We start from the raw sequence: 20,030 nt of genomic DNA on the forward strand, positions 1-20,030 counted from the left end.
ATATGTGAGACGTGCACACACACACACACACGCACACACACACACACACACACACACACACACACACACTGCCTACAATTAAACAAGCTCATTAGCATTCTTGAGCTGTGTTCTCACAGACCATTAAAAGGTCCATGTTTTTAATTTTTTGAGCTTTTTATCTGCTATTAATTCAGCGCTTGGCTAGCAGACGTGCAAATGGAGCATAAAAATCCTCGAGTCATTATAGCACTCTTTGACTTTGACAGCTCACACTTTCTTTGATTGTAGATTTGTGATGTTTTTAATTGTAGTTGGTTTAAGATGGTCGGTTTTAAAATTTGACATGTTGTTACCGTGATAAAATGAAAAGGCTTTGAGCATAACACAACTCGGTGACACAGGAATGCTGAAGTATCGTCTCACATGGCCTGAAGCAACGCTAACCTAGACCACATTTTAATATTATCCACTGATCCAAGTGTCCTTTTGATTTCTGTAGAAAACTTGTGCGTGAAGGCGAAGAAGCACTAAATGAAGCCTCTAATGTGCAAGTAACTCAATTGGAATAAAAAACATTTTAATGATTGGCCAAGGAGGATCACAATAATCTATTTAGACTTTTGAAGTAGGATGATAGAAGATCATAGAAACCATTATCTCCATCTGTAATCACTGTCTTGTGGGATTAATAAAAACAACTGGGAGTGATGTTGGCACAGAGGTAGTGGAAACATAATGTAGTCTAAACTGTCATCTCTATATAATGTTGTATAAGTGTGTGTGTGTGTGTGTGTGTGTGTAATGCACTGCAAACACTAGCCTTTATTCTAAATAGCAGTAACTATAATACACATTAAGAAGTCAAACCTAAGCTCCTGTTTGAGAGCGACCGTTGACCTAAATAAGCTCCATTCAGCCGCTAGACATGTTTCACCCAGACTAAAGCTGAATTATCATGCTGATCTTGAATTTTACACTGTCACTATATACTTTCGAGTGACACACTGCGGCAGCTGTGTTGTTTCGGAGCACAAATCAGTGTGAATTGGGGGCGCGTCAACATGGCACTTTAATATCCAGATATTGATGAATGTAGAAGATATATGCAACGTATGTGTATCAGCACTGTGATTGGTTTGTTTTGGCCACGACTTCCTCCTTCCCTCGTATACAAGAAATGTGTGGAACCACCATTTCAAAACCTCGAGTTTGGCGTTTTTGGCTGTTGGCATTTTGTTTTTTCGGGACCGGAATTGACGCAAGCGTATAGCTAAGCACTGCTGACCGCTGGATGACGCATGGTTAAGGTGACTTAAGGTGTCACAATTAACTTTTATGAAATGAAAACACAAGTTGTAATACGAAAATGGAGACATACTGTATTTCAGAATGGACAACGTCGTAGTAGTGACCTGTCAGGCACATGGTAGCCGGTAGAGATTGAGTCCATCAACTCATATTATTTACTGAGGAATTAATTAAGTGTGAAATAGGGTAATTTTCTCATTTCTCAATAAACAATCATACATCCAGAGGAGTTGCCCTCTGCTGGCCATTTTAAAAGAATGCAAGTTTAAGGCACCTCTGCATTGGCTTTTCTTTAAAGGAAAACACCACTGCATTTCCATACTGAACTATGTTCTGCTCTGATCTTAGACGAGGTGATACATACCTCCCTCTCCTCTGTGCGTGCACTCAATGGCTCTTGCGCGCACTCCGCGCAGCGCTAATTTGCTAGCATGTAGCTTGTCCTAGTATATTCCTTAGGATCCAAAGGGGGGTGAAGTTAGAAGCGACCAAGCACTTCCACGTTGTCCCTATTTAAATATGGTTACGTGAGTATAACAACTGGAATAACAACTGGAAGCACTTCGACGTCGGCGCAGTAATATCATCACTCCGCTCCCCCTCTTACTTCCGTCAATAGAACCTACGTGACCTGCACGCCGTCGCCTGCACTACCTGTAGTAGTTTGTGCACAGTTGAGGAAGCATCAGGTTGTAGTAAGATAGTTTGTGAACAATCAAACATCATGGTTATAACGTGCATCGTACAGGGTTGTGAAAACAAGCAGAAGGTATATAGTCCCGTCATGTTTTGAGTGATGATATTACTGCGCCGACGTCGAAGTGCTTCCAGTTGTTATTCCGCCATACTATATAGTTATCCTTGTTATCCGCTTAGAAAATTGGCATGTTTCATTTTGTGTAACCAAACTTGGGTCGTGTAACTACTCACGTAACCGTATTTAAATAGGGACAACGTGGAAGTGCTTGGTCGCTTCTAACTTCACCCCCCTTTGGATCCTAAGGAATATACTGGGACAAGCTACATGCTAGCAAATTAGCGCTGCGCGGAGTGCGCTCAAGAGCCATTGAGTGCACGCACAGAGGAGAGGGAGGTATGTATCACCTCGTCTAAGATCAGAGCAGAACATAGTTCAGTATGGAAATGCGGTGGTGTTTTCCTTTAAGAACCTGGATGCTGCCCACTCAAGACCATCTTCTTCTTTGTTTATATATTTCTTCTGACAAAATTCAGATGTAATCTTTTCCTTTTCTGTCATGCTTGAGAATGTTTTCAGCACTCTCTCTGAACTGATTTCTATCACTGTTGATGGCAGTTCTGTGTTCGACTAAAAAAAACATTTCCTATGTTTTTCTGGAGCGTAGGAACCGTTTAGAGAATTCATTATTGTGGTGCTCGTTTCCTGCAAAGGGATCTCTGGAGTGGAAATGTGTTATTTTTTTGGAAACCTCGTGCTCTTAATTAGAACTTCAAATTCAGCTGCGATAAATAAAACAATTAACCAAACAAATCTAATAAAACAGCGGTTTGTACATAATTTTGCACACATCTTAATGGAATTTGTGTCTATAGATTTAATTTTGATTTTATTTAATAATAAGAGACAAGAAAATAATTAGAAATAATAGTATACATTTTATTTATTTTGATTCACCTTTTAGTTAATTTGTCATTTTTATTTTATTGAAGTATTAGTCAATGCTCACATATTTTATTTTATACAGTATTAGTATATTATGTAGTACTTCTCTGCTCTATCAAGCCTAACGTCGTTGTTGCTTTTACTCATTGGTTCTAACAGGCCTGTTTGTTCATTTAAAAAAAAAAAAGGTTGTTGTATTGCAGAATACAAAGGCTGTTACTGTGAATGATGGTTGATTTGGGAGGTCTTATACAGGGCACTAGGGGCTCGGCAGTATTCCCGAGGCCAGTCCCCTTGCCATGTGACATCACATGCTTTCATGTGATACGCTGATCTGCTGCGAATCTGGAAAGCTTCCATTTGAAATTCCAATTTAATGGAATTTGCGCTGCAGAACAGAAAATTCAGTCAGCAGTCGTGTGAGGAGGTATGCAGATAGAGCCAGCGGAGCTACAGTCATGCTTGGAGCAGACACAAAATGACTGGAAGGAAACCGTTTGGCCCAGGAACATTTGGTAAGATGAGAACGACTATATGCTAAATTAGTTATTGTGTTTTTTTGTTAAGTACTTGTAGATTTTCTTAACCCATCTCTCCTCGAATCATTTTATTTGAATGTTAGCAGAGATGTAGCGCTACGTTATGTGGTTACTGTCTGAAGGAGCTAGTCCTGCTCTCTTTTAATCCATATTGGTGAATTCCCGTTGAGTTGTGTGTTTGGGGCTGTCCTCTAAAGGGGGGTGTGTATCATCGCTGGTCAACGGAGAGTGATGTGTAAGTTGAGAGCTTACTGTCGGTGACATTTAGAGGAACGAGTGGCTGTGGCAGGCATAAGCACACTCGGAACAACGCGATTATCTAGATGTCACCGTGCCTAAGCTTTTTGAAGGATTTGGCTTTTTGTTCTTTTATCTCACTCTACTTTTATCTTAGTTGCTATCCTGGCATTTGCATTATAGTGACCTAAGCAGAATGACAAATGTAATCAAACGGCAGCTTTGGCAATTCATCTCAAAGTACTATGGCAAAAGGGACCGTTTTTTAAAATAAAAGAAGTGAGCATTTAACCTGAATAGAGCGATTTGTAACGTGTCTTAATATGCAATCAAGTATCGCAGCAGAAATGTGATAATCAAGTCAAGAGATGTTTATTGTCCCCGGGGGGCAATTTGCAGTGCAGCCAGCAGCAAAAAAACAACAGTAAAATGCACAATAGTGACACAAACAATGACATGAAGCTAATAATTAAAAGAGATGGAATACTCAACAACAACATGGGTGACATAGATGACACAGGACGACAATTAACAGTCATCAATCCAACAAACAAAGTGCAACAGTGCCACACTGGATAAAAACAGAGTTAAAGTGACCATAGTGCTATCAATTATTAAGAAGACCAATGGCATTTTAATGGAGGTGACCGTTACTCTTTTTCCTTAAAAGTACTTCTATAACTTCAGCTTTCTATCTTTTTTTAAGGAGGTGGTTTGGCCATTAAAGTTGGCAAAACTGTCCAGAAATGACAACTCATTGCTTTGTCGTTTTGGGAGTTTCCATACATTTGATTGTGCTGATGATGTTTTATCTCTTCCCTTGTAGCTCAGACATGAGTGGGGCCAGTAACACACTGGCGAGAGAGTTCCTGACCGATGTGCATCAACTATGCAGCGCGGTGGCCCAGAGAGCGGAGGCACGGGAGGAAGATGAGGAGGAGAGTCACATGGTGGCGCTAGGAGAATACCTGGTCAGGGGGCGGGGCTTCCTGTTGCTCAGCACCCTGGACTCCATCATTGATCAGGTGAGGATGTTCAAGGACGTGAATCATCGTGAACAAACATCCATACTGATCAGTCAAAATTAGCATTGTTGTTGTGTCATCAGTATGTGCAGCTGGAGTTTATCAATACAAATGTATAGGAATGCTACTTCTGTAGATCAATTCAGTAATATTTATTCAAAGCTTTATGCCGCTGCTCTTAGTTTCCAAATTCTGGCTCATATTTGTATTTTGTTTTAATCTTTTAAATCTTTTTTCATGCCGCTTTTTAATATTGGCATGACAAATTAAAATTTTCCTCAAAGGGAACAGAGTTTACAATCGAGAAACAGTCATAACGCAAACACATGATAAGAGAAACAAAGATTATACTAACGTAACACCAGACACATCAGATGGTGAGATTACAGAAGCATTTGATGACCGCAGTGCAATAAAACCTGTAACATCTGTGGAAGAATAGTTTAACTTCAATGCAACATCTTTTTAGTGCTTCCCTGTTGGTATTTATTTTGTGTATATTTCTATGAATCTACCTGAACTCAGACGTGAGAAACTCGATGCCCCATTATGATTTCAGGATACTTTACTCATCTATTACATATAGTCTCTATATTTGTTAAATGGCCATGTGGACTTCCTCTCTGCATCTGTGGCTGGTGTTACTACAGCTTGAAGGGTGGTCATACCTAAAGAGGATATGAGCACTCCAGTGCTCACGTGATTTTCTGATGGTTTGCAGAAAGTTGTTCTTCTACTGTTGCTTGCAGGATGTTGATACTGATATGCTAATCCATTTGGGACAGTTGACAGCACCGTTGTGTAACTTTTAGAGTTGGTAATCATATTGTTTTATCAGATAATACACTGGGGGCTGCAGATAATGATCAGGCTACACTAATAGTATTAGTATATTATACTGTTTGTGGAATTAGATTGGACGTGAAGGCTGCGTAGGGTTTTTTTTCACACTCATGTGATTCAAACATTTCCAATAACTCCAGAGCTTTATCAAGTCCAAAAGTGAAAATGTATTGGAGAGAAAAAAACCCAGATGTAATTCCACAATTAACCTCTCTTTAGCTAATGAAATATTCTGTTTCGGTGCATATTTGTGGCGTTTAGCCTTTCAAAAACAACATTTTCACTGTCGTCAAAAACAAGTTTGCTCTCAAGCTTGCTGCACACTACATATAGACTGTTTAATCACTTTATTCTAATTGTGGATTCTGTTGAAGGATATTCTTAGGGTGTCGACATGATAAAATATGACATTCGTTTGAAAGTATCTCTATATGTTTTTGGGCTCAACCAGTTGAACTCTGTTTGATTTTCTGATTGATAGCAGGAAGTCGGTGTCTTTGTTGCATTCAGGAGGTTGATGGCGATAATGCAGATCCATTTGGAAAAGCTCACAACACCATCATATAACTTCCAGAATAGATTTTATCAGACACTGCAGATGTGATTTTGACTTAGTTTGGCACCATTTTGGTGGAAATGCTGTACAGTGAAGGGCAAAGGTTGCCACTCTGTTTGTTAACATCTGTCTGTGAGTTGTGAGCAATCTATTTAAGTGCTAAATAGTAGGAATGGCCTCACAGAAGCAGATATTGTTTGCTCTGTTAACGGGCACCAGGCTCTGACGGAGGCCAGTGTTTCCTCTGACTCGTGTGGCAGAGCCCAGGCTTCACCGTTCTCACCGTGTTTACGTATTGATCCGATGTCTTGAGGGTTTTCAGACACGTAACAAGATAGGAGGCGCTCCGGTTTTGAGTGAATTATGGGGGCCGACACATGACAGGACTAGCACTGCACGTAAAAGGTCAGAAGCTATGACAGAGTTGAAAATAATATGAACACTGCAGGATTGGCGTTTTTCTTCCTGCATCAGGCGTGGTGCCACTGTTGAGTCAGACTACACAAAACCCTGAGCTTGTAAGTGCTTTGGTAGTGTGTTGGTCATGTAAAATGCACTGAATAAACTGGCTAAACACTCACAAATGTTAGTGCTACAGTGTGTCATGGCCATTGAGGTGGACTGATGGTCAGAACGGTACGTCCAATCCATCAGCCACGGCTGCCTTTAGATATAATGTAAATAGAGATCTCCTTTGTACAGGGTCTGTAGGCTAGGAGTGGAAGATGGGATCAGCAGGTTCAGTTATTTTCACGCCAAACAGTCTTTGAAATTGGAGAAGTTTGAAGAAGAACTTACATAACATATGCATTATTGAATGAAGTATTGTGATGTGAGGCCTCATACTGTCCACAACTTTCAGGGAACTTCGCACACATTCATAATATTTTCTTTTTTATGGGAGCATTCTGTGTAGAAATGTGTCACTACAAGCTCCGACAGCGTGCGTCGACTGCAGCCTTGAAGTATTTATCTATTTGTGATATGTAAGAACTTGTGGTTTCCAATAAGGCTGGCCCAAATACTTTGATGCTTTGACCATATTTTATTTTTAACTGACCCAAGTGTTAAATGTCAGGCAACTGTCACCTCTGGGTGCATCATGATCTGAATAATTCAAATGGAAAATGCTTGGCGACAACCAGATAAAATGCTGCATCATTTATTTTACAGTGAGAGGTGGTCAGAGTGGGAGCCACATGAATCGATCGTCAAGACTGATATATTTGTTTTTGTATATGTTAGCTTTTTCAAGATGTATCGGAATTATTATTAGTGAGTGCAGAAAAATGCCAAACTAGTTTGTCCATCAGTGGACACTGGAAATAATAAAGCATGTAGGAAATATACATCTTAGCAGGCTGGATCAATTGTTTGTGTTTTTGTTGGAAAAAAAGCACTTATCTCTTCTCTTTTAAAAATCTGTCGATATATATCGATCAGAGCGTTATACAAGAGTAGATGTTGTTTTTTCGTTGTTGTTTTTTTTAATTAACACTCGTTAGTTCTCCCTCTGCTGTGAGTTATGCCCCCGATAGACATGAGATCTCCAGGGTCTTGGAAGTAAGGCCGTCGTGTAGATGCTACATTGCTCCCTGACACATTTCACTGAATACTAACCTGCTAATTTAATGCATGCAAATAAATAACTCCTGGGATAAATGAAACATCAAATACGAAGCTACTCTTAAAGTTAAATTCTCTTTGTTGAAAGTAGAGAAATGTATTTTTACTGAGTTCATCTCGATGGGAGTGTCTGGGTATGACTGGGTGTGACCGGAGGGAGAGGGGCAGGGAAACTTTTTTTATGTAACCTCAGTCTTTGTTGCACTCAGGAATTGACCTGCCGGGAGGAGCTGCTCACTCTGCTGCTGTCTCTACTGCCACTGGTCTGGAAGATCCCCGTGCAGGAGGAAAAAGCCCCAGGTCAGCATTACTACAAATACATAACTCTATTAATTTTTAATGTTTATTTCCAACAGCACATACTTCACACACTGCACAGCTGTAATGGCATGTGACTAACTGCTATTCCTGGTTTGTAACTAATGATTTCAATTTGCGTGCTTCTTTTTACGAGTGCTGTGCATCACAGTTCTGTGATTTTCTAACTGTATAGTAATGGTAATGTTTAAAGATGAACTGACTGCATTTCATGGGCCAGAAATGTCCTCTGGTTTATTTCTGCTTGCTTCATCTTCCATCTTTTAAATATTGCTTTACTAATTATTATGGTTGGGCAATGTGTCAGCATTAGCTCTGGGGTTATTTCTAGGCAGGGGGGTTTGGGGGAAAACAAATGACTCATGTTTAAATGCATTTTACTTGCTGAACAGTGCAAACCGTGTACTGTGCTCATTTTGAGATAAATGAATTGTCCATAAGCATTGTCGTCAATGTCTCCATTATGTTGAATCTTAGCGTTACAAATATAAGCAGCCAGTCACGCAATAGGAGAAGAGTGGTGGTTGCAGAGGCCTGTGACCTCAGGATGACACTGGTATTTAGTACAGGACTGCTGATCCCATCTAACATGGACCCTAGACATTTTTACTGTAATTAATTCTTGCTCACCGAGTGTGTTTTAACAAACACAGATTGGCTGCTGATGTGCAGCTGAGCTTAATGTTTGTGGGGGTTTTTTTGGAGGGGGGGAATTGAAAAGAATAAAAACATAAAATATGTGATTTTTAAATCTCTATAAGCAGACTTTAATCCAATATGACTCCAGTATACAATTAAAGTTTAAATATTCGAATGCATGTGTAGGATTACAGAATAAAACTGACAGATTTGTTTTTGTTGACAGATTTCACGCTGCCGTCCCTACTGGAGGTATTCCTCACCCGGGAGGTGAAGGCCGCCCCTCTCAGAGCAGGACAGAAGGCAGCGACAGATGAACAGAACTCTGGGAAGAGGTCCCGTGTCGGCAGCGGCACCTGGAAGTCACGGAGGTCACGCAGGACAGCGCAGAAATACTCTGTAAAGGATGCTCGGAAGTCCCAGGTTTCTACCTCAGATTCGGAAGCCAACCCTGAAGACAAAGCCGTCCCAGGATCCGTCTGCGCGAGGACTAGAAGGTCACATGGCTCCACTATCCGCGTAAGCTGTCAGCATCATCGTTCAGAGGCCTCACTGTTAACATCCGGCGCCGCCACGACCACAGAAACAATGAGCGCCCCGTACCCACACCCCCGAGCCCCTGGGTCCCAGTTGGCGGACTCTGAAACCCTGACAGATCCAGCAGCAGTATCAATTTTCAACCGCATGGAAAACTCGCCTTTTGACCTCTGCCATGTGTTGCTTTCCCTGCTGGAGAAGGTCTGTAAGTTTGACATGAGCATCAACCACAACCCCGGCCTGGCAGTCAGTGTCGTACCTACTCTCACTGAGATCCTGACTGAGTTTGGTGATTGCTGTGGTCCAGGGGGAGGGGGTGGAGGTGGTGCAGGGGCAGAGGAGCTCGCTGGAGGCTGGACGGAAGAACCCATCGCTCTGGTCCAGAGGATGCTCCTACGCACCATCCTGCACCTGATGTCAGTGGACGTGAGTCAGAGTGAAACCCTCCCAGATAGCCTGAGACGCAGCCTGACAGACCTGTTGAGAGCCACCCTCAAAATCCGGAGCTGCCTGGACAGACAGAATGACCCTTTTGCTCCCCGACATAAGAAGACCCTGCAGGAGGTCCAGGATGACTTCTCATTCTCCCGCTATCGCCACAGGGCGCTACTGCTGCCAGAGCTTCTGGAGGGAGTACTGCAAGTGCTGCTGGGTTGCCTGCAGGCGTCCACACCCAACCCCTTTTTCTTTAGCCAGGCGCTGGAGCTCATCCACGAGTTTGTCCAGCACCGCGGACTGGAACTGTTCGAGGCCACAGTGCTGCGGCTGGAGAGACTTGGCAGGGCCAAGGATTCTGAAGTAGGAGGTGAGGCTTCCGAGAGGCTACGAGGTCTCATCGCAGGGATCTTCAAGATAATTAGCGCTGTCAAGAAGGCAAAGTCAGAGCAGCTGCATCAGTCCGTGTGTGCCAGGCGACGCCACCGTCGCTGTGAATATTCCCACTTCCAGCATCACCACAGAGACTTGTCGGGTTTGCCCGTCTCTGCTTTCAAGCAGGCTGCTCGACGCAACCCCTTTGAAGAGGATGGAGAAGGCAAGGAAGGGATGGAGGGTGATGGAGTGCGTTACCCGGAGCGCTGCTGCTGCCTGGCTGCCTGCTCTCACCAATGTCTGCGGCTCTTGCAGCGACTGTCCCCCAGTGGGCCAGCGGTGCTGCAGGTACTGGCGGGGGTGCAGGCTGTTGGAATCTGCTGCTGTATGGACCCCTGTTCAGTCGTCGGACCCCTGCTGCATGCCTTCAAAGCTCCAGGTCTGAGAAGTTACCAGTCTCATGTTCTCAGTGTCCTGGGTCGACTGATCCTAGACCAGCTTGGTGGGGGACAACCCTCAGAGAAAGCCAAGCTGGCCTCCTGTAACATCTGCACTCTGGACAGCAGTCAACTGCCAGGCCTGGAGGAGACACTGCAGCACGGGGAACCCGCAGCCATTTCTACCAGTCTGTGCTACCGTTCCCAGGGTATTCTGCCAAGTGGAGGGGGGGCAGAGGACATGCTATGGAAGTGGGATGCACTGGAGGCCTATCAAGAGCTGGTGTTTGGTGAGGACTGGCAGCTGAGCCAGCAGATAGCTGGCCATGTGTGCCACCTGACCCTGCGAGGCAACGCCATCGTGCAGTGGCAGCTCTACACACACATCTTCAACCCTGTGCTGCAGAGGGGGGTAGAGTTGGCCCACCATGCCCAACAGCTGGGGGTTTCCACCGTCTGTACTGAAGTCTGCAGCTATCACACACAGTGCCTGCCTGTGGAGGTACTACTCATTTACCTGCAAACGTTACCTGCCCTTCTCAAATCAAGGTGAGCCGTCTAACATCACTTTAAGTTGTTTCTCTTGACTCACTTTTCCTTCTTCGTCTGTCTTTTCTCAGTGTTTGTTTTATTCAGTCTCTTGTCTCAGTTTCCCCCGATAATATTCAACAGCACTTCAGGGCAGAAAGATAAGTAGCTGCAAGCTGTTCTTGGGTTAATTAAATGTCCAGAAACATTAATAATGCACATGTGTTCGGATAAATCTATCCGTCGTCACATTAATATGATGCCTTTGGTTGTTGTAGTGGCTTGGTGCTCGTTTCATACTGCCACCTAAAGCAAACACAACCAGCCAGCTCAGAGTGGACACCTAATCTGCTTGGACATTGTTTGTCTCTCATTGCTAATTGATGCTAATCGATAATTTATTATAGCTTTGTGGACTGAGTGACAGGTGGGAGATTAGTGACTGTTTATGTAACACAGTGATAAGTATAGTAGTTTGGCTAAAGCAGGTGCTTATGGTATTTGGCCAGTCACATTTGACAAAATGCTGCCAAAATTGTATCCGTATAATACCGCATTAATTCATTACATGGTTGGATATTATCAGTTGAATATCGCGTTCTCGATGAAGATTGAGAGTGAACGCCATATTAGTGTGAATGTGTTTATCTGTCTGTGTGTTGACCATGTTGCCTTGTTTAGGTTGTATACCAGCCCCTGCCCAATGATTGCTGGGATAGGTTGAATCCCCATGCGAAAAGAATAGTGTGAATAGAAAATGGATGGATGCTTTGAGGCTGTCGGCAGTGGGTGGATAGGTTTCCTTATTAATATTCAGAGTATGTAATTCTGCTCTCTGCAGGTTTGACTGGCATTCAAAGTCTTTACAGCTGTGATGTTTGTCGTCGGAGCTTTTTCAGAAGAGACTTTAGAGACCGTTTTATATCTTTGTACTTATGTAAGAGGCATCATTTTACAAGTCTTGTATTCAGCTAAATCTGGATCTGAGTGGTGTTCTACTTAAACTTAAAGCCATAATGAGTAGGATTTTCATACAAAAAACAATGTATGTACTCGTAAAAAAAATATTCCTCCTCAATCATCACTTCTGACCCTCTGGAAGTGTTTGGAGGCGTCTGTCTGCAGAGTTCCTGCCCTCCGACTGCAATTTTTCTTTCTTATCATTTTGCTGTGTTCAGGATATTTTTGGGCATCAGCTAAGAGCGTTTGTCTGACCGCTTTGTCACGCCCCTCGGTGTACAGAGGCTAGAAATCCTCAGGCCTGACAGATACAGAGAGAGCAGACAGGCCACTGCGGGATGAAGCAGGCCTTTTGGCTGCATTCATTCAAAATCTGCCAGATTCCCGCAGGTGTGGGTGGATGTATGAACCATCTTGAAGAATCTGAAAATATTGTTTTATTCTTCTGATGCTTGGCTCTGATTTTTTTTGTCAGTTTCATCACGGATGTATTTAAACTTCAGGTCACAGCACACATGGTAAATGAGTTGCTCAAATGTAATGTACAACTGGTCTTATGTCTTGGAACATTGTCAACTAAAATTGAAATTCTGAAAATGATGACTTGTAGAAGGATGCTTACTGAACTACTGCTCCTGTACAAGGCGAAACCACCCATCCTTGCATATACGTCTGCCAGTCTCACAAGGTTAGACTATACGGCTCCATCTGGTGGGCCAATTACATATTTGAGAACTTTTCCGTCTCGGTCTGCCCTTCTCCCCAACTATTAAATAACAGTCAGCTGTTTAAAATGTGTCCAAACAACACAATCACCTCTGGGACCAGTAGTATAACTCATCCTGGCAATATGCACAGTCCCCACACTGGTGGAGGAATATCTTCTTGCCGTGTTGTAGATCAAATGTCGGCAAGCACAAGGATAGGAGATAATGAGGTAAATATTGATTTGCAGTGCACCCACAGTGTATTCAAATTTGTACAAAGATTGTTTGCCTTCTGAGGCTGTCATGTGAATTCTAGTACTTTGGGAGAGGTAGTAGTAGTGCCGGAATATTTTAATTTAGTTTGAGTGATCTTGAACTTCACCTAAATGTCTTCACTAATGCTACACAAGTACAGATGCTGCAGAGTACACGTTGATTGAAAAGTATGCTGTTGCAAGTAATCTCACATCATCTTGCAGCGTTCCTGTAGCTTTCTGCATAAAAGAGCACCATGTTTTTCAGATGAGAGCATTGAATATTCAGGCTAATGGGTAGTCACCCTGATGGACATGCACACCACTAATGAAAAGTGAAAATGTTCTGGAATAAAAGCAGAATTAATCAACTACATTCATTTAGAGGAAGGTTGGAGAAAGGGTTTAATTTGGAGAGAAAAATCAGCAAGTTTATTATTCATTAAATTTACTGAATAGAATGCACTGACCTTAAAAGCTTTAAGTGAACATCTGTTTCAGTTACCGGGTAAACCATCCCATGCTGAGATTAAAGCGTTTTTTTTATTTTAGGTCAGCATATAATGTTTTCTCTTACCGCCAGTTGAATCGACCTTTACGCAGAGATGACACATTATTCTTTTCAGGTAATTTACCTGCATTGTAATAGCGTCATTTATTATTTATCTCAATAGCGTACTTGTAATAAACAAATTTTAAAGGGTAAAATGACAGCTTTGTTTTGCTGAAATGTATGATGATGATTCACATTCAGAAAACTTTTGACGCAATGTGATGTGATTTTTATCTATAATAAAAAATAGATAACAAAGCAAGTGCAATATATATATATATATATATATATATATATATATATATATATATATATATATATATATATATATATATATATATATATATATATATATATATATATAGATGCCCTGGGGGAAATTATATCTGCAACCTGGTGGAAGGAAATTAAATCAGTGAAAGAGTGAGTGCGACTGGTCCCGTGTGCTATTTATTTTAATGGCTGGGGGGTTTAAATATGTGCGGTTCACATCTACCCTCTCTGTAACCGTATTAATCCTTTCCTTGGCCGATGAGAGCCACATGTTGAGCTTTATTCTCCCCGGGGGTAATTGTTAAGTAAATGAATGGCGTAGTGTATTAAAGTGTTGAATTTGGAGTAAGAAACAAATATTTTATTGTGTCACAGATTAAACGCACATTAAACGCGAAAAACAATAAAATATTTTTAAATTGGATGATCACAAATCATGAGGTCTCCCTGCATAATTAAATTTAAAAATATATCTATTTTTGTATCTTGTATTTTTTAAATCAGGCTCTATTTTCACTTCTCTACCATGATAGTAAGCCTTTTCAAGTCACTTGTGATGACGTTTAGGATTTTCCAGATAATGTAAATTCACCACGATCAATTTATTCTGTGTTTTTTATCCTATATGGTCCGATTCCTACCCTTTTTTATTTTGAGCATGTGTGATGATCATGCCCATTGTCTGTTTTCCTTTGCTCAGTTTGTAATATTTTCTGTTACAGGGTGATCAGAGATCTTTTTATCAGTTGCAACGGGCTCAATCAGGTGACGGAGCTCGTCTACCTGGACCAGACGCGCTCGTTGGCCTTGAAGGTGTTTGAGACTCTGATCATCAGCATTGGACTCCAGCAGGCTGATGGGGTGCTTCAGGAGCTGGAGACTGCCGACGCTGAAGAAAGGGAGGCCGTCTTGGGCCTGGCTGAGGAACTGGGGTCCCGAGGGGCTGGAGAGGGTGCGCAGAGCCTCAGCAAGTTCTACGAAGGCCTAAAGGAGGCCTATCCACGTCATAAGAGCCGGAGCGGGCAGGGCCGAGGTCCAGGCCGCAGCCGAGCAGAGACCCACCTCCACGTTATCAACCTCTTCTTGTGCGTGGCCTTCCTTTGTGTCAGCAAAGAGGCCGATTCTGATCGGGACTCGGCCAATGACTCCGAGGACACCTCAGGTTACGACAGCACAGCCAGTGAACCTCTCGGCGGGCGACTGCCTTACCTCTCCCCAGATAGCGTGGCCCTGCCTTCCAAAGAGCAGGTACGCTGTGCTGCAGACGTGTGGTCGGTGTGTCGGTGGGTCTACCTGGCCAGCCCCTTGTTTCAGAGGCAGTTCTTCAGGCTCGGAGGGCTGGATGTCTGCTTGCGCCTCATGGCCATGGTTATTCAGAAGCTTTCTTGTAAGACCAAGGATGGGAAAGCAAAGAAGAAGAGGGACGGTAAGGGCAAAGGCAGTCCTGAGTCCACAGCCTCACTGCGATCGGAGGAGACAACTCACGGTTCAGCCGACGCCGTCCCCACGTTTCCTGCTGAGGGAAAGACCAAAGATCCAGCAAAGAAGCTTGAGGAAGAGTGGCAACTACAAAGCATTCGTCTCCTTGAGGCTTTGCTGGCTATCTGTCTGCACAGTGCCAACTCATCCCTGCAGAGGATAGAGCCGGACCTTTCTTATCAGGTATGTAGTTTAATACTAATCAAATCAGCTAATCCCTCACCGCATCAACCAGAGAAAAACTCTTTAATCCTGGCGTTGATTAAACTGTTGGGTCTCCTCACGTCTACAGCTCCAGTCAGTGGAAGAGACCCTGTTTGATGTGAGGGACCAGCTCTCCCGCTCAGGGGTGGTGAACTCTGACCTTGCCATCCCTCTGTTCGACTCTCTCCTGAGAGTGGCCTTGGCAGAGGTGTCATCCTGTCCTGATCCTCCTGAGGAGAAGCCAGACAGGGTGAGTCCTGCCTTGGGAGAAACTGTGAGTGAAGTTACTGCACCTTTTTTTTAATATATGTCATGATTAATATCTTGTTTTTTTAGCTACTTGTATATGTGGAGGCACATTCAGATTATAGCCCATCAGATCCCTCTGTAGCTACAGGAGGAGTTATACATGTCCACAGTTACTCTACTAATCTCCATCTGTTTGCTCCTTACAGCAAAAAACCCTCTTCTTATACTAATGACTACCCATGATGCCAATGTACCCAGCAGTTACCTACTTAGTGAATGTTGCTGCAATTTAATTTGCTGCTATTTTAAAACGAGTAACTAAGGGCACCTTGGTGGCCTCTGGATTTATGGCGCTGACCATTAACTTGCATGTCGTTCCCGTCTCTCTCCCATGTTCTCCATTTCAAGCTTTATAATATAGCTCTATTATACCCCTAAGATACTTTAAAGAATAGCAGCTTATTGCGAAGAAATAAGGACCAAAAATAAATCGTCCAAAACAAGATAAACTGCGTCTTCGCTTCCAATGTGCCCGATGAGCTGCTGTCGAGGGGACAATGAGTCCTTGCTACAATTTCAAACACAAAAGAGCAAAAAACATTTCATATCCTGTTGACCCTCCCCTCCCCTGGCAAAAAAATATAAAGAGCAGTGGTGTTTATTTAGGAGGGAACCTTACAATGAATGGAAAATCATTTTCCAGACGAGCGTCGTCGAGCATCAGGGTGTGTGAGTCTGTATGGCCACTCGCGCTATGTTGCTAAGCAGCCGTTATCTGGCCCGATGTGCAACACAACAGCACACGCACATAATGATGGCCCTTGTTTAGACCGAGCAGTGGATGCAAACATGAACAAGCAGCGTCTTATTTTGAAACCCGGCGGCCGATGGTACTTCGTTTTAAAGATGTTTGCATGTTAACCACAACAACTCCCGCTTTCTCGTTAGCGCGTCACTGCTGATGTAGGCTACATAAATGAAGACTTCTCAAGGCCTTATAAGGTTAGGACTAGACCATGAATCTGCTTTTATTTATTCCAGGAAGCCAGTCTTCTGGCTGCTCACTAAAATGACGCCTGGCAGTAGGTGCCTCCTCTCTCGCAGCCTTAAGATGTGTTTTTCACAAGTCTTAAAATGCCTGTCTGACTAAGCCTGTTCCAACACAGGAGGATTTAGCTTTTTATATAATAGATTTACCTATTTCCCAAGAGCTTAGTTCTTTCTCAGTGAGCCCAGCAGAGTGTGATGTTCACTTAACCATTGCAAGTATGTGTTATGAAGCTCCGAGATTAGCCTTCCACCGCAAAGTTTGTCCACTGAAGGTCTATTCTTTTAAGTGTTCACTTTCACCCCAAATTGAATATCAATACTGGCTTATATTATGCTGAAAGGATTGGAGTGCTGTATTACAGTAAGCCTCTTCTTTGTACTTTTAAACGGTTTAGAGTTTGGCTGTTTACTTAAGTGTGTGTGCGTGCATGTGTGTGTGTGTTTGCCTACGTGCACATATGATGACTGACCAAGGAACTGGGCTCTGCGAATGCCCTGCAAGTCAGCTGACATTTGTCTTATGACCAAAATTGTGTACTTTTTTTCCCCTCCTCATCGCTTGAAAGCATTTTGTTGGCTATTTATTTGCTGTATTAGCGATTGGTTCGCTGCTGGTATATTTTGGCACAAAATTTCTTCTCCTTTTTTTTTTTTTTAAACAACATTGGGTAAGGTCTTGCAAAATAAATGTCATCTTACCAACGGCGTGACAGTCATCTTGCTGTATTTTGATTGTACGTGACTGTAATTCATGATTTCTTTCTTGCCACCCTTCCTCTTTTCTCGCTCTTCCTCTCTCACACTCTTTCCGTCAGAAGCTCCAGGTACTGGCGGAGGGGGTGGCTCCAGCGGGCGATCTGTCTGAGGAGGTGGACGAGGTGCAGAGCTGTGGCGTCAAGCCCCCTGGGGAGGAGGAGGGCTACGACGCTGACAGCGAAAGCAACCCCGAAGACATGGCCAAGCAGGAAGAGGGTAGGTCCACACTCGCTGCCAAACACACACACAATCCTGTTTACCCCTCCTTAAAAATCCACAGCTACTGCACACACCTGACTGTTCCTAATCATAGCAACTCCAGTTTAACGCTACTTGTACTGTTTGCTTTACTTTTAAGACTTCCACTGCAGATTGTCCACTCGTTTTTCTTCCCTGGGGTTATTTTAACGCTGCATTAAATCACGTTGACTTCATGCACTCAGTCTTAGTCACAACTGTTTTTTGTTGGTACTTAATGTCAACAGACTGATTGATGGAATAAGAGGTCATGTCTTGGTCTCAACCTTTAAACCTGCTGATCTTTTTTTTTTTTTGCCTTGGGAAATCTTGCTTCTCCCCCACTATTGAATTCATCAATCATCAATCAATGCATTTTTTAAAATTGTTATGCATTATTGCATTTCCTTGAATTCACTAGAGGATTTTGTGTTGAAGAGCGTCAGGGTTTTTTAAGCAATTTGTTCTGTAAAAAAACACATCCTCCTTTGGTTTGCTGCGGAGGAAATTTGGCAATAACAAGTGGCTATATCTTATTGCGTTCAAATGACATGGCAGAAACGGGGGCTGAGCGTTTCCCGCTCACAACGGGCTCTTGTGTTAGCTCTGCCTCTCCACTCTGGTGTCACCGGTTAAGAACGTGGCCTGATTACACTCTTTTTACTTTTTCATCCCCTCAGAATGCAATCATTGTTTTACATTTTACAACTGCAGGCAGCTACGCTCCCCGGCCTCATGAGCTGGATCTTGTGACTTAAAGTCCTCATCGCCTGGAGGCTTGAACTTCCTGAAAAATATTTTTGTTTCATCCTGTCAAGTGAGGTTCGCACTACCAGCTAGTTGCTTTAGACTAAATTAAATATACATTTAAAATGATTAAGTATTAAGTATTTCGGGGGGGTGTTGCTTTATTAACAGGTGTCTTCATCTTTCTCCTCCCACATCCTGACTCCCCAGGCTTCCATCTTTATGCACAAATTACAACTTCCTGGCTCCAATAACTGCTGCTTCCTCACAATCAAATTATGATATCACACATACACACACTACGCCTTATTTTTCTGAAGTGTGTTATCCAGTGTTAGTGTTAGGTGGAGGCACACGGTATAGCTGTGCATAGGGAGACAGAGCAAGCTTCATGAATAAAAGGAGGTCCCAGGAGCAGCACGAGTGAGCCTGCTGGGTTGCTGTCCTGTAAATCATGTGGGGACTCCCATGCTGCTCTGAGGCTGCTGAGCACAGGACTGGGGCTAATTCACTTTTATGAGCTGCCTTTAAGATGGGAGCTGAAGCAGGGAATGACTGTGATTGTGAAGCTGTTTAAGCAACACAGCCCGGGCCAGTGTGCGTTTCCTTGTTAGAGACGTTTTTCATCTCTCCATGTCTGCCTGCGAGTCTCTCGTCGCGCCGCTCAGATCTCGCCCTGGTGTGGTTCTCTTTAGGAGCGAAGGTGGAGTCCGCTGCGCTGTGTGAGTTTGTGGCGGTGGTGGACGGACCCAGGCGTGGCATGCTGCTCTTCCCAGAGATCTGCACAATGCAGCTGAAGCTACTCGCCACAGGCTCCCCAGACCTGGAGGTTCTGAGTCACGTGTTTCACAGCCTGCTGGGTGCGGTACACGCTAACCACCGCAATGCTGCCCTGCTCTATGACCAGGTCAGACTACCCGCTTCTTCTTCTTTGTACTACTCTTAAATGCCTCAGCGGTCTGTTTGTCTTACCGCTCTCCTCAACTGCGCTCTGCGGAGTACGACTGACCTCTTGTTCTCGTACTCACAGGGAGGAGTCAAAACCATCCTGTCCAGCTTTCACAACATCCTCAGCCAAAAGGACCCCTCCTTTACAGGTGTGTTATTGTTTTATCTGACTTGTTTTTGTCAGATCTGGATAGATTTACTTTATATAAAGAATTTATGTTCATCTTATTTGTCATTATAAGATATTGTCATGTGTCTGCATCCTTTTAGTTTTTAGTTGTTGTTTTTTTGCTGAGAGCGAAGCAGGCAGGGATGATGTTTGTGTCTTTTGCCTGTGGTGTTCTGGTGCATGGCCCAAGTGAGTGAGAACTGTTTTACGTAATCTGCTCTTCATTGGTCTGCATACAGATTGTCAGACTGTGCTAGTGGAGCTGCTGGTTGCCATGGTGAGCCAGCGAATCACAGCGGAGGAACTGGCTCTATTGATTCGCCTCTTCCTGGAGAAGACCCCACCTACTGTAAATAGCAAACTCCTAACAGTCACTCAACAATGCACTTACAATGTTAGCTCACGTTAAGGGTGTTG

The 20,030-nt window shown here is 43.3% G+C and overlaps 1 protein-coding gene across 6 annotated transcripts in view; it reads left to right on the top strand.

Moving 5' to 3' along the window:
- Positions 1 to 20,030, top strand: part of lyst (lysosomal trafficking regulator) — a 53,909-nt gene that overhangs the window by 10,328 nt on the left and 23,551 nt on the right. For 3 of the 6 annotated variants that reach the window (XM_084021532.1, XM_084021530.1, XM_084021535.1), the window contains 9 exons: positions 4,535 to 4,733; positions 7,968 to 8,058; positions 8,942 to 11,048; positions 14,497 to 15,436; positions 15,546 to 15,731; positions 17,572 to 17,728; positions 19,192 to 19,403; positions 19,527 to 19,593; positions 19,853 to 19,962. In XM_084021532.1, the coding sequence (XP_083877658.1) occupies positions 4,535 to 4,733; positions 7,968 to 8,058; positions 8,942 to 11,048; positions 14,497 to 15,436; positions 15,546 to 15,731; positions 17,572 to 17,728; positions 19,192 to 19,403; positions 19,527 to 19,593; positions 19,853 to 19,962 (4,069 nt within the window). The remainder of the gene's footprint in view (positions 1 to 4,534; positions 4,734 to 7,967; positions 8,059 to 8,941; positions 11,049 to 14,496; positions 15,437 to 15,545; positions 15,732 to 17,571; positions 17,729 to 19,191; positions 19,404 to 19,526; positions 19,594 to 19,852; positions 19,963 to 20,030) is intronic. The other 3 variants (XM_084021531.1, XM_084021533.1, XM_084021534.1) reach the window with 3 other exon arrangements.

This window comes from Eutrigla gurnardus (genome assembly GCF_963514095.1).
Source record: "Eutrigla gurnardus genome assembly, chromosome: 11".
Lineage (NCBI taxonomy): Eukaryota > Metazoa > Chordata > Actinopteri > Perciformes > Triglidae > Eutrigla > Eutrigla gurnardus.